This window comes from Eupeodes corollae, chromosome 1 (genome assembly GCF_945859685.1).
Source record: "Eupeodes corollae chromosome 1, idEupCoro1.1, whole genome shotgun sequence".
Classification (NCBI taxonomy): Eukaryota; Metazoa; Arthropoda; class Insecta; order Diptera; family Syrphidae; genus Eupeodes; species Eupeodes corollae.
Genome location: NC_079147.1, coordinates 51314655 through 51327214, shown reverse-complemented (window position 1 = coordinate 51327214; position 12560 = coordinate 51314655). Strand labels below are relative to the sequence as shown.

The following is a 12560-nucleotide window of genomic DNA, read 5'->3' as shown; positions in this document are numbered from 1 at the left end:
TGACAGCAGCTGAAAAAGCATTGCTAAACAACTTGAAGTTCGAAGCTTTAAAATACCTACGATAGAATGTTTGTTTGGATTAAGTGTTTGGTGTAAAAAAGAAAAACAACAACAAATACTTTTTTAGTTAGTAATAACTTGTTTAACATTTTGCATTCGTTTACAAACTATTCCATAAAGTGTATGACAACAACTACAGTTCCTATTTTAGATAAAAGAAAACCATATTTCCCTACAACAAATAAAAGAATGTCTACGTAATCAAAGTTTATAAAATAATTTCTTTTTATCTTGGCAATCGAGTGAATCTAATTGAAGTTGTTTTCCATTGGATTGGATTGGGTGCTCGAATTGTTAATCATAACAATTTAATCATCATGTCAATAGCAAAGCAAAGTAAATGTCAAAAACGACGTGCAACAAAAATCACTGTAATAGTTTTGGCGGGTGTTATCTTTGCTGTGCTAACGTCATATATTGCTTTCGGGCAAAAGCAAAGTTTACATGACAGCACTATTCGTATGGCAGCTATTGTGAGTAATTGCAATTCTTTATTTTTATTTTTGTTTACATTTTGATTTTCTGATCACGCTTGACATTGAGTAAAGAGAAAATGTTTGTTTTGTTGTTTGTAGTTATTTAGACATGGCGAGAAGAATCCAACAAGTTTCTATCCTAATGATCCACATCAAAATAGGGAATGGCCAGGAGGGCCTGGAGCACTTACTGCGGTAGGTATGAATGATAATGGAATGTTTTTTTTTTTAATTTGATGGAACTAAAGTGTTTTAAGATTAAAGATTAACGTCTATGACATCAATAAACTTTCTGTCGATTATCAGCTTTCTTTCAGTTGATAACACAACCAAAATTCAAAGGAGTACAAAGTTATCGTAATAAACCGATTGTATTTGGCACAAATAGGGTTGCCAGGTGCATAGTTTAGTTTGAAATGTAGTAATTTTGTTTTTAACGGTTTATCCATTTTGTGGTTTTAAAAGTATAGGCCTAGAGTTCGACATAAATCAAACTAAGTTGTTAAGATCTATAGATATTTTATTTTATTGGAAAAGAGAAAGTTACAGAGTTTACAATATTTTTAAGTCATTACACAAGACAGAGATATGATATCAAATTGTATCTTACTACTGAAAAATAATAATTAGTTTTTATCTTCATATTATAAGTTTGAATGAAAACATTGCAAAGGAAAACCCTTTATTCGAATTTTATTTATAATTATATCACAGATAGGTTATGCTTAAATTGAATAGAAATTGTTTTCCGATGATTTTTTTTCTCAGTAAAAATATAAATATATAATTAAATAAAAAGATGAATAAATAAATAGGAAAACAAACAAATAAATACACAAACGAATAAATAAAAAAGAGGCTGGGATGCGACCCACACTGATAACTTCACATCCCGTCTGTTTATTTGTCTTGCTTAAAAGTTTGTAGGTTTTCGTGTTCGGTTAAAAAAGTTGTTAATATAACTATTCTTAAAATTTTAAAATTATCAACAATATTTTTCATATAAGGAAATAGTTAAGTATGAAAATACATTTTTCGATTTTTAGTCGAAAACAAATTTTAGTAGCATTTCTTAAATTTTTACAAATTGGATGAATGAATTTTTACAAAATTTGCGTACTACTTCTTGCAGATTTTATTTTTGTATGAAAAAACGGACTTTTTTTTTTTCATTTTATAAAAAAAACTACTGAATATCCAAAACAATATTTTCTGTGAAATAAAAAAGTTTGAAGACAATATTTTTAAATTTTAAAAGCTTTTTTATTCGTAAGTAAATTTTTATCAAGTTTTGGTGTTTTTTGCAAAAAAAATTTACTGAATGTTGACAACAATAGTTTTTAAAACATGAAATTAGTTAAAAGCCAATATCTCAAAGTTTTGAAAAGATATATGAGTCCAAAATCAGTTTTTATAAAATTTATTGTTTAGGTTTTTATTTTTTGTAAAAAAACTGTCAATTCTTTTTTTCTCAAAATGTTTCCGAATGTTGAAAACAATATTTCTCATAAGATAAAATTAGTTAGAAGCCAAAACCTCAAATTTTTGAAAAGATATTTGAGTCGAAAATCAATTTTTAAAAGCTTTTGTTAATTCTTTTTTTTTGTTATTGATTTTTTTAAAAAACTGTCAATTTGATTTTTTTCAAAATTTTACTGAATGTTGAAAACAATATTTTTAAAAACATAAAATTAATTCAAAGCTAATATCTCAAAGTTTTGAAAAAATATTTGAGTACAAAATCAATTTTTATCCGCTTTTATTAATTTTTTTAGGTTTTTATTTGTTGTAGAAAAACTGTCAAATCGATTTTTCTCAAAATTTTTCCTAATGTTGAAAACAATATTTCTCATAAGATAAAATTAGTTAGAAGCCAAAACATCAAATTTTTGAAAATATATTTGAGTCGAAAAACTATTTTTATTAACTTTTATTATTATTTTTTAGGTTTTTATTTGTTGTAGAAAAACTGTCAAATCGATTTTTCTCAAAATTTTTCCTAATGTTGAAACAATATTTCTCATAAGATAAAATTAGTTAGAAGCCAAAACATCAAATTTTTGAAAATATATTTGAGTCGAAAACCTATTTTTATTAACTTTTATTATTATTTTTTATGTTTTTATTTGTTGTAAAAAAACTGTCAGTTCGATTTTTCTCAAAATGTTTCCGAATGTTGAAAACAGTATTTCTCATAAGATAAAATTAGTTAGAAGCCAAAACCACAAATTTTTGAAAAGATATTTGAGTCGAAAATCAATTTTTAAAAGATGAAATTAATTCAAAGCTAATATCTCAACGTTTTGAAAAGATATTTGAGTCGAAAATCAATTTTTATCAACTTTTATTATTATTTTTTAGGTTTTTATTTGTTGTAGAAAAACTGTCAAATCGATTTTTCTCAAAACTTTCTATAATGTTGAAAACAATATTTTTTTATAAGTTAAAATTAGTTAGAAGCATTATCTCAAAGTTTTGGAAAAATATTTGAGCACAAAATCAATTTTTATCAACTTTTACTAATTTTTTTGTTCAGGTTTGTAAAAAAACTGTCAATTCGATTGGTTCAGGGTCATCCCAAATATGAAGTAATGGAATGGACGAATCTAATTTAATTAAGTTTTTTAGGGATTTGTAGGTCTATTTGTACGTAAATGTCATTTGCATAATATGGAACATACATATGTTAAGAACAACATGAAGAATTCATTAATCTGTGTTTACAAATTTTTTGGACTTAAAATTATTATGTTCGTAAATGTGGTAATTTTTATTTTCAAATTTGGACACAATCTTTTTCCCAGGTTGGTAATCGTGCTTTTAATATAACATTTCTAAAATGGAATTTTAAAGGAAAATATTGCCTTTTAAAACAGGCATTTGTTAGAGAAGTTAAATAAACAAATACAATGGCTGTCCTTCAAACCGGATGTTCAGTGTCCTTTGTCTTCTCGAACCCTCAGGCTTAGGTTAAAAAATCTTCCTAACTTAACGTTATAAAAGTGAAAATATTAATCCCTTTTATAATGTTAATGTAAGAAGATCTTTGAATCAACAATAATAATTAGTTTACATTCTGGTGCGTCACTTTTCATTCACGGTAAATCAAGCCTGTGGGAAATGAAATTTAAATCTAGTAGTTCACTACTTGGTCTGACGATCCTGAAGTCAATAAATCAGGACCTGCGAACCATCTCGAGTTATCAATACTTACTGGTTCCATTGTCAGCAACTTTCCCTGTAGATCTGACAACCACCACTGATGCGAATTAGTGTGTTTTAATATCTTACCAATGCGAACGGCAACAAAAGCTGGGAACTTGAAAGTGGACGAACTGATCCATGAGGCACTGTCTAAGAGTCGGTCATGAAAATGACATCATCCGCTTGAATTGAGTGTGAATTCCTCACGGTTTCTGCTACCCGTACTTTAAATACAGCTGCCTGCACCTCTATGCTAGGCACCGACTGCTTCCTTCTTAACAGGAGCTACCTTCGTCGTTGCCATAAATATTGCAATTTCCACCCTTCCATTCTGCTCGAAGCGCCTGTATGATACAGTAGCAAAGATGCGTCCACTAAAACGACTAAACTTATCCTTGAACAATCAGAAGTCAATGTGGTGTACGAACGAGGAATCTGATTTGTTTTTGTATTTGTCAGAAGGCCTTCATGCAATTCAACCGCTGGTACCTCAGGTCAACGGATATTTTCTCGTCCCAACTAAAGCCTTCACGCCAATTTTCTTGCAAAATAACTCGGCCTCTGGTTATGAAACGAGAAATGAGACCAACAGAATCGAAAATCCTCACAATTGTTCTTAATATTTCCCCACATCTTGAGTTCCGACATCAATCAATCATCGTCGTTAAATTTGTAAGCAATCATAGTCTTTATACTTGTAAATCAATATACCTGATGATAGCTGCCTTAACATTCCCAATATCTTGGTAACGTATACGTAACTTTCTAATTTGGATCCATTCTCACCAGGCTTCCTTTTATATTTGCTTCCAGAATCCGGCGCTTCTGGTAGATTGAAATGCCACTTGCTCAAAGTTCATAGTCTCTGCAAGGTTATGATTAAATCTGATGTACACAAATGGCTGGAAATAAAAATTTCCAGCAAGACCCAATTTATCTGCACTTTTGTGAAGGGTTTCCTTCAAAATATTCAAAAAAAAAAAACCATTTTATTCATAATTCCATCTATAAACACTAACTCCCCTATTCCACTCGCCGCCATACATCGCTAGACCATGACTCCACCACCACCATGTTTAATTGTTGGAAGTAAGTTTTGTTTTTGCAGAGCAGTATTAAGGCCCAACTATAATAGACTTAACCGAAAGTAAGCTAATGTCAAAACCGAACGAAAAGTTATCAGAAGTTATCGTCAAAACTAAAAGTAACCATAAGTCCCTATTACACGTTGACTCATGACTCACGACTCACTTTTGACTTTTCTTTTAAATTTGTATTCGTTAAAGCAAGCACAACAAGCACTACATGTTGACTTGTGCCCCATGCCTCAAATTTCAGAATTATTGTTTGTTTTGTTTTGAATGCTCCTTCTCGTTGGCTTTAATTTTTCGATAGTTTTTGATGTTGAGTAAAATTTATAAAACAAAATAAATAGGATTTTGGAAATGGATTCCAAAAATTTGTTGAAGCTGTTGAAGTTACACACTTTTCTGGTTTTCAAACAAATTGGATGTTGTTTATCCCAGCAACAAGAAAATCGAATGAAAAAGAACAGCATAAAACGAATATTAGAAAAAAGAAACGTCAAAATGAGTCTACTAAAAATTTGCCAAAAAAAATTTCCGGTGAAGGTGGCCATAGACGACGAACATGCTCGCCGAACATGCTCGTGCTCGCCAGATATTCGTCGTGTATGGGCTAGTTCGCGAACGGCTCGTTGTTGGCGAAACATTTCGATTTTCTCGTGTTCGTTGGTTTCAATGTTCGCCGTGTATGGCCATGTTCGCGAGCAAACCTCATTTTTGCTGTAAACTTCGTTGAGTGCACATCAAAAAATAAACACATGGCCACAGCCAGCCGCGATTTTATTGAAGAATTCATCGAATTCTTACGAAATGAGAGTGCTATATGGGAAGAGCAACGACTTGCTCCTTATCGCACATGATGTTTACTCTTTGAAGAATCGGAACGAAATGAATGTTCGCGAACAGTGTTCGCCGTGTAGGGGGAAATGGAAACGAGCATGTTCGGCGAGCATGTTCGTCGTCTATGGCCACCTTCACCGGAAATTTTTTTGCATCTCATTTTCTCATAGTTGCTTTCTTTTTTGCTCTCATGTGAGTCCTGAGGCATCGTGTAATAGCAGACTAATGGATTCAAGTAACTTAATCAAATTTGACATTTGCTTAAGATCGAGCCATTTAAATGGCTCTTGCGTAATTGCGCGAAAGTCACCGAAATTTAACGAAAGTGAGGAGAACGTCTATTATGGTAAGTGACATATAAGGCTGCGTATTGGTTTGTTCGCTTAAGCTGGCTTAAGCTCGGTTAAGTCTATTATAGTTGGGACTTTAGGCTTCCGCCATACTTGTTCTCGGCCATCATTCCGGAAAATATTAAATTTACTTTCATCTGAGAAGATGAACGAAAGGTTTGCAAATTCTAAACGTTTAACTTTATTCACTTTGCTGATAAAAGGCTTAGGTCTTGGAATCCGAGAAAAGTAACTAGCCTTGTGCATGATATTTCTAACGGTTTTAGTTGAAACGGTTTTGCCAAATTGTTGCCATATCCCTGCTGCAAGTTCTGAGGAAGTGGTTCTTGGATTTTGTTTTGATACAATTTACAACTGACTGCTTTTCTTTGTTTGTCAACTTCTTAGGACGACCGCTTTTATTGCAACTTGGTAAAAATTTTGAAACTTAAAATCGGTTTATTATGCTGCGAACCGTATAACGGCTTCTGCTGACAATTTCTTCGATTTCAGATAAGGATTTCCCTTTCGAATGCAGATCTAGAGTTATTTTTCTTTTAATTGTTGTAGTTTCTTTTCCTTTCCAGCCATTTTTTGGTGTTTAAATTTAATACAAACTTAAAACAACGACTTTCATTATATGAGCTGATGTAAGAGTAAAACTTTTTGTTGATGCTACTGAAAAAACTGTACATTTCCAGAGAAATTATAGGGTATGCCAATAGCTTTGTTTTTTTTTAAACTATTAAAGTTTTTTGTGTTAAATCTCATAAATGGTTATTTTTTGGTGCATATAGTAGAAACTAAATAAATACAAAATATTTAAAACAAATTTTATAAAAATAGTTTTTTTTATGTCATATATTGATAAACATTTGAAAGATGCTGTGTGCCAATACTTTTCTTCATGTGTGTAAGTTCATCTGAACAAAGAGTTACAAGTTTCAACAATGTTTTTAGTAGTTAATTAATCTTCGATTGGTATATTAAAACTAATTTGACATTTTGCAGTAAAACCTCGCTTTTATGGCCACTTTTTTCACGACTCTTGAATTATTTATGTTAAAAACTTTAAGCAAGAAGTCAGCTTGTACCTTCAATGTTTCTATAAACAAAGCAGGTGTGATACATGTTCCCCGCATTGTTGACATATGTAGCCTTCGACTATAGAATAATATACAACCCAAGACTATAGAATAATGCACTCGATCGATATTATCAAAAACTGCTATAAAATTGATAAAAAAAAAACACACAGCTTTTAACAATGTTTCAGGAAATTCTCTGTCAAGCTCATGAATATAAAAATGTTATCGATTGTTAAATAATCTGGTCTAAATCAATCCTGGAATTTCCTCAACAATTTTCTGATCTGAACCCAACTAACAAGACGCGTATGCTTCATCGTTGTAAATAGCTTTTTATATGCATTTAAAAAGGAAGTGTCTGTATTTTGCTGCCTCACAGAACGATCCTTTCTGTCCTCCAAAACTGTTTATGCTCTTTGAGCATAGCAGTTCCATGGATAATGAATTGTTTTCCATCCAGTTTCCATCATAACTAATATCGCTTTGTTTTTTGTTTTACAGCTTCTCACTGCCCTCCATATAAAAACTCTTAGTAATCCTAGGGTGTAGTTAAGGAAATTCCTCAACTATGAGCTTTTTGAAATTCTTCGTCAAACCAAGGTTCTTTTCTTATTTTTACTTTGTTTTGGTTAAGTATCGTCCACAATTTGTATGATAAACTCATTTTTATTAACCGTTAAATTTCTAAAAATGAGAGTTTGAAGAACGTTTTAACTGTTGACATTTCTCTACATTAAGTCTCCCTTACCCTAAACGATTACAAAGCTAGTTCCAATTACAAAAATTACGATGTTTTTGTAAATAAAGCGAAACACACCATTTTTTGTGATCACCAAAATGTTGAATCATTAATTAAATTTTGTATGAATAAAAATATGTATTTTAATTTAACTTTTTTGTTTACTTTCTAGAGAGGCTCATTACAAGCATTTAGCTTAGGTCAAAATTTACGTCTTCGATATCATTCCTTACTTCCGACAGAAGGCATGTATTCTCAACAGAATATGTTTGTTCGAAGCAGTTATGCAGAACGCTGCATAATGAGTGCTCAAGCTATGTTAGCTGGTTTTATGCCACCTACTGAAAGTACGTCAGTTCTTCCTTTTCTCTGGCAACCAGTTCCAGTGACATCAGTTCCTCGACTTGACGATACTGTAAGTTAATGTCAAATATTTACATATTATAACAAATGTCTGATTTTCTGTTAATTTCTTTTTAACAGCTAATTGCTCAGAAAAAACCATGTCTCAAATATGATAAAATGATGAAAGAAATTTACTCAAATCCTCCACCAGACTTGGCTCAATTAGATGCTGACAATTTAGAACTTTATCATAATTTAACTGAGTTCACAGGAAAGGTACCAAATATTTGACATAAACTTGTCAAATTAACAAAAATGATAACAAATATCAATTTATGCAGCCAATCAAAACTGTCCTAGATGTTGAATTTTTGTATAACACTCTCAAAGCTGAAGAAGACATGGGACTTCAACTACCTCAATGGACAGTAGGTGTTTACCCTGATCGATTAGTGCCCTTAGCAGAAAAGAGTTATACACTTTTCACGGATAATGACTACATGAAACGCATCCGAGGAGGTGCATTTGTTGGGGAAGTCTACAACAAGATGGCAGCCAAAGTAAATAAAACACTCGAATCAAGTCGAAATTTATTTTTTTACTCTGGGCATGATGTGACTTTGGTGAATGTTATGAATTCAATGGGAATTTTAAATCAAACTTCAACACTGCCAGATTTTTCATCAGCTTTGGTCTTTGAATTGCACGAAATGTCAAATTTACCAGAACAATATGAAGTTAAAGTAAGTGCCTACATGAAAAATAAATTAATTGTTATCTTACTATTTTTTTGTTCAAGGTCGTATACTATCAAGACAGTAAAACAGATAACCCTAATGTTATAAATGTTTTAAATTGTCCAACACCCTGTGACTTAGAGAGTTTTAAGAAATCTATGAGTGGATTATTATTCGATAGCTATGACGAAGTATGTGAGAATCCGGAAAAATGTTGAAAAATGTATTTTTATTAATATTAAGCATAGGAAATTAGTTTAAGTAGACAATTGTAATTTTTAAGAAATAAATTTTAAAGAAAGTATTTGCAAAGTTGTTGCCTTACAAACTAATATGTTCGCATATTTTGACTTTTCTTTCGCATGAGCTTTATTTCTATTCGCAGACAGCGACGAATTGTCAATTAAAATTATCCTTTTCTCCATATTTGCCTCAGCCATGATTTTTCACACAAAAAGCAAAACAAGAGTGATATAAATTTGAGGTTAAGTTGCGCCCGAACAATTTATTCGTTGCAGTGTGGATGGTATGTGGAATGCGAATGGAGTTTGACAGTTCGTAGCAACCACACTGCAGTTCGTTACTTTCAAATTGTTTTTACAAAATTTTCTTGTTTTAGAAAACAAAATGCAAATTTTATTATCCTAACATTAGTGTCTTTTTGTTATAATTTAAATGTGTTTTTGTTTGAAATTGACTTTATGAAATGTGTTAAATCACGTTTGTTCGTCCATTCGTTCATTCGTTGTTCCCTTTCATGTGAAAGGCCCTATATATAATGTAAAACACTTCAATTCAATGGAAGCATACATTTCTTCAATTATTAAGGCCCGTTTGCTGATACTCTTTTTAAATCTGTGCCATTACTAAGTACATCTTAAATTCTTAGTAGAACATAATTTATTTTTGGTTGTCAGAAAATGTTTGTGTTTCACTTTACTAAGTTACACATAAAATGAAACGTAGCTAACTTCGTTTAGATGTAAAATGTCAAAAAATTTAAAATGTGTAAAAGTATGTGTGATATTTCAAAAACAGTAAAATTATGAATAGATTGTGAGACGCTTTGTGTTTGTTTAAAATTTATTAATAATAGCTGACAAAAAAGGACAAGAAATCCCAATTTTTCTCTAAAAGAAAAGAAAAAACACTTAATATGTGCTTACGAAGAAAAAGCAATATAGTCCGGTCAAATTAGACCAAAAAATCAGTAAACCCACGACAAATTCAGGGGAAGTTGAAAATTCTTAAAATTGTTTAAATTATAAACATTGTCTTAAAAGTCCCAACCGATCCCATGTAAGGAAAAAATTTTAGCGGGGTAATAAGGTCCAAAAAATGAGTTTTTCGCGATTTTCTTGAAAACGGTAAGTTTTATCGCAAAATTACCCCAGACATAATTTGTAGATCAGGGGATTTCCTATAAAAAAGGTATAAATAATTTTTTCCCTAAAAGCCACCGCTTCTGAGATATAACGATGCAAAAAATTGCAAGCGTCATAAACGCACACGTTTCCACGCCACCTCTGAGGTAGTGTACTTAGCGCGTTTTTTTTTAACGTGGTTTCCCCAATAGGCCTATTCCACGGGTCTGTTGTGATTAGATTTAGAAATTAATACCTGGTGGAGGGTAGTTCGAATTATCAAACTCTGCAGATTGAATATCTTCACGATAGCTGCAGCTGCTTCTAAAGTTCTAAATCGTTCTTCTTTTTGATCCATTTTCTTTTTTTCATACCAGCTTTGATTCAAAATATCATGATGATTGTCTATTAAGCATATAAATGTTAATGATCCTGATTTTTCAGTGATAATGAGCTTTTCACCATACTTTACTTTTAATCGCATCTTAATCGTCTTGTAATCTAAAGTTGTAATTTACAAACATTTCTTAGCTCATTTAAAGTGAACTGGCAGTCATTACTATTTTCCATGTAAGTAAATATCTCTTCCATTGCCAAATTTGTAGTTTCGTCTTTAGGACGACCGACTTTACCACCAGTGGAAGGTTGCATGAATGACTTATAACAATCATCATGATACTTCGCTTCAGCAGCAACTAGATCATGTACAAAGTTGACTCGCGTAAACACAGTTTCTGCTGTAGCATCGGAACGAGTCCGAGCTGCTGCCAGAATTGAATCTTTCAACTTAAGTGTGCTTGCATGTAGAATTTTACGGCGATATCCCGCAGATTTTCTCCTCTCGCTCTCTTTTTTTGCTGCCTCACCGCAAAATAAGCATAATTCTTTAAAACAAAAATCTGATGCACTTACACGTGATCTAGTACGAGGAGGGATTGCTGCCGATGTACTGGCTTCTTGTTCATCACGTTGCCTTTTTTTAGCTGACCCAATAGAATGCTTCCGAGTATAATTTTTACGACAACTTACGTGTATTGTCACAGATTTCTGTTTTTTAAGATATTCGGAAAATTCATCAGCTCGTTCGATACTTGCATCGATTAATGTCTTTAGACCACGTTCAACAGTAACAGTTTCACTTTTAGTCAAAAGCTTAGCACAAATAAAACAATATTCGGACATTTTTATTATAAAACATAAAAAAACTCGAAATAGGTTAGAATGAACACTTGTTTTCACTTCAGAGTGACGCTCAAGACTAACATTATTTTATGTATTGAGTATTTAGACAAAACAGGTATAACCGTAGCCACGCACACAACTGAACAGAGAGACAGATGTTGCCTCAAGGTTACACTATTGTATGTATTAAGGGATCGAGTTTCATTATACCTGATATTCTCAGAATAATACTCATGAGTATTTTATATTTTAAATGTAACTTAAAATCACCGACAGAAACATACTCTTACTTACATTACAGCTACAGAAAGTATATGGGTGAGGTACTTAGGCATATTATGACGCTCGCAATTTTTTGCATCGTTATATCTCAGAAGCGGTGGCTTTTAGGGAAAAAATTATTTATACCTTTTTTATAGGAAATTCCCTGATCTACAAATTATGTCTGGGGTAATTTTGCGATAAAACTTACCGTTTTCAAGAAAATCGCGAAAAACTCATTTTTTGGACCTTATTACCCCGCTAAAATTTTTTCCTCACATGGGATCGGTTGGGACTTTTAAGACAATGTTTATAATTATAATTTAAACAATTTTAAGAATTCTCAGCTTCCCCTGAATTTGTCGTGGGTCAAATGTCTAAATTGACCGGACTAATAATTGAAAATAAAAAAACAGATGGAGTAACGTGGAAGGAAAAAGAAAAAGCTTGGGAGAGAATAACATCGAATTTTAATTACCATTCGGGTTCAGCATGCTACAGGACCCTCGAAGCACTCAAAAATTTCACCAAGGCTGTAAAAAAGAAATTAGGAAGGTGGCCGCAGACGAAAAAATGTCCAGAATTCAGATTGAAGGTGGCAAGGCTATAAATGTACGGGATGAGAACTTTGATATTGCCATATCCATTATGAATCCACAAACAATAATTGGCTATGAAAACATTTTCGATGGTGATAGTGCAGATGAGATTTTCGAAAATGAACCCGAAACCAGTACAAACATTGTAAGGAGAATATTTTGTTGCTTTTTATTAACTTTATTATGTAGGTATCCTTTGAATTTACAGATTAAAGAAAGATAGGATGATAAAACAATTAAGGATTGGTGAA

The 12560-nt window shown here is 31.9% G+C and overlaps 1 protein-coding gene across 2 annotated transcripts; it reads left to right on the top strand.

The window, feature by feature from the left end:
* LOC129941258 (lysosomal acid phosphatase) lies at window positions 1–9207 on the top strand. Of its 2 annotated transcripts, XM_056049847.1 has the most exons (7): window positions 1–126; window positions 212–533; window positions 636–731; window positions 7994–8236; window positions 8305–8442; window positions 8508–8909; window positions 8966–9207. In XM_056049847.1, exons 2-7 carry the CDS (start codon window positions 378–380, stop codon window positions 9119–9121), a joined length of 1191 nt encoding a protein of 396 aa, XP_055905822.1. In that variant the 5' UTR covers window positions 1–126; window positions 212–377; the 3' UTR covers window positions 9122–9207. The 2 variants fall into 2 exon arrangements, with proteins under 2 accessions (XP_055905822.1, XP_055905821.1); XM_056049846.1 differs by having other exon boundaries at window positions 6–533.
* Window positions 9208–12560: the final 3353 nt, after the last annotated feature.

Bases quoted from the DNA above. Each gene is read 5' to 3' on its own strand.
- LOC129941258 (XM_056049847.1), top strand. From the start codon at position 378: ATGTCAATAGCAAAGCAAAGTAAATGTCAAAAACGACGTGCAACAAAA. The intron at 732-7,993 runs GTAGGTATGAAT...TTTACTTTCTAG, and splicing joins GGCCTGGAGCACTTACTGCG to AGAGGCTCATTACAAGCATT. The intron at 8,910-8,965 runs GTAAGTGCCTAC...TTTTTGTTCAAG, and splicing joins CAGAACAATATGAAGTTAAA to GTCGTATACTATCAAGACAG.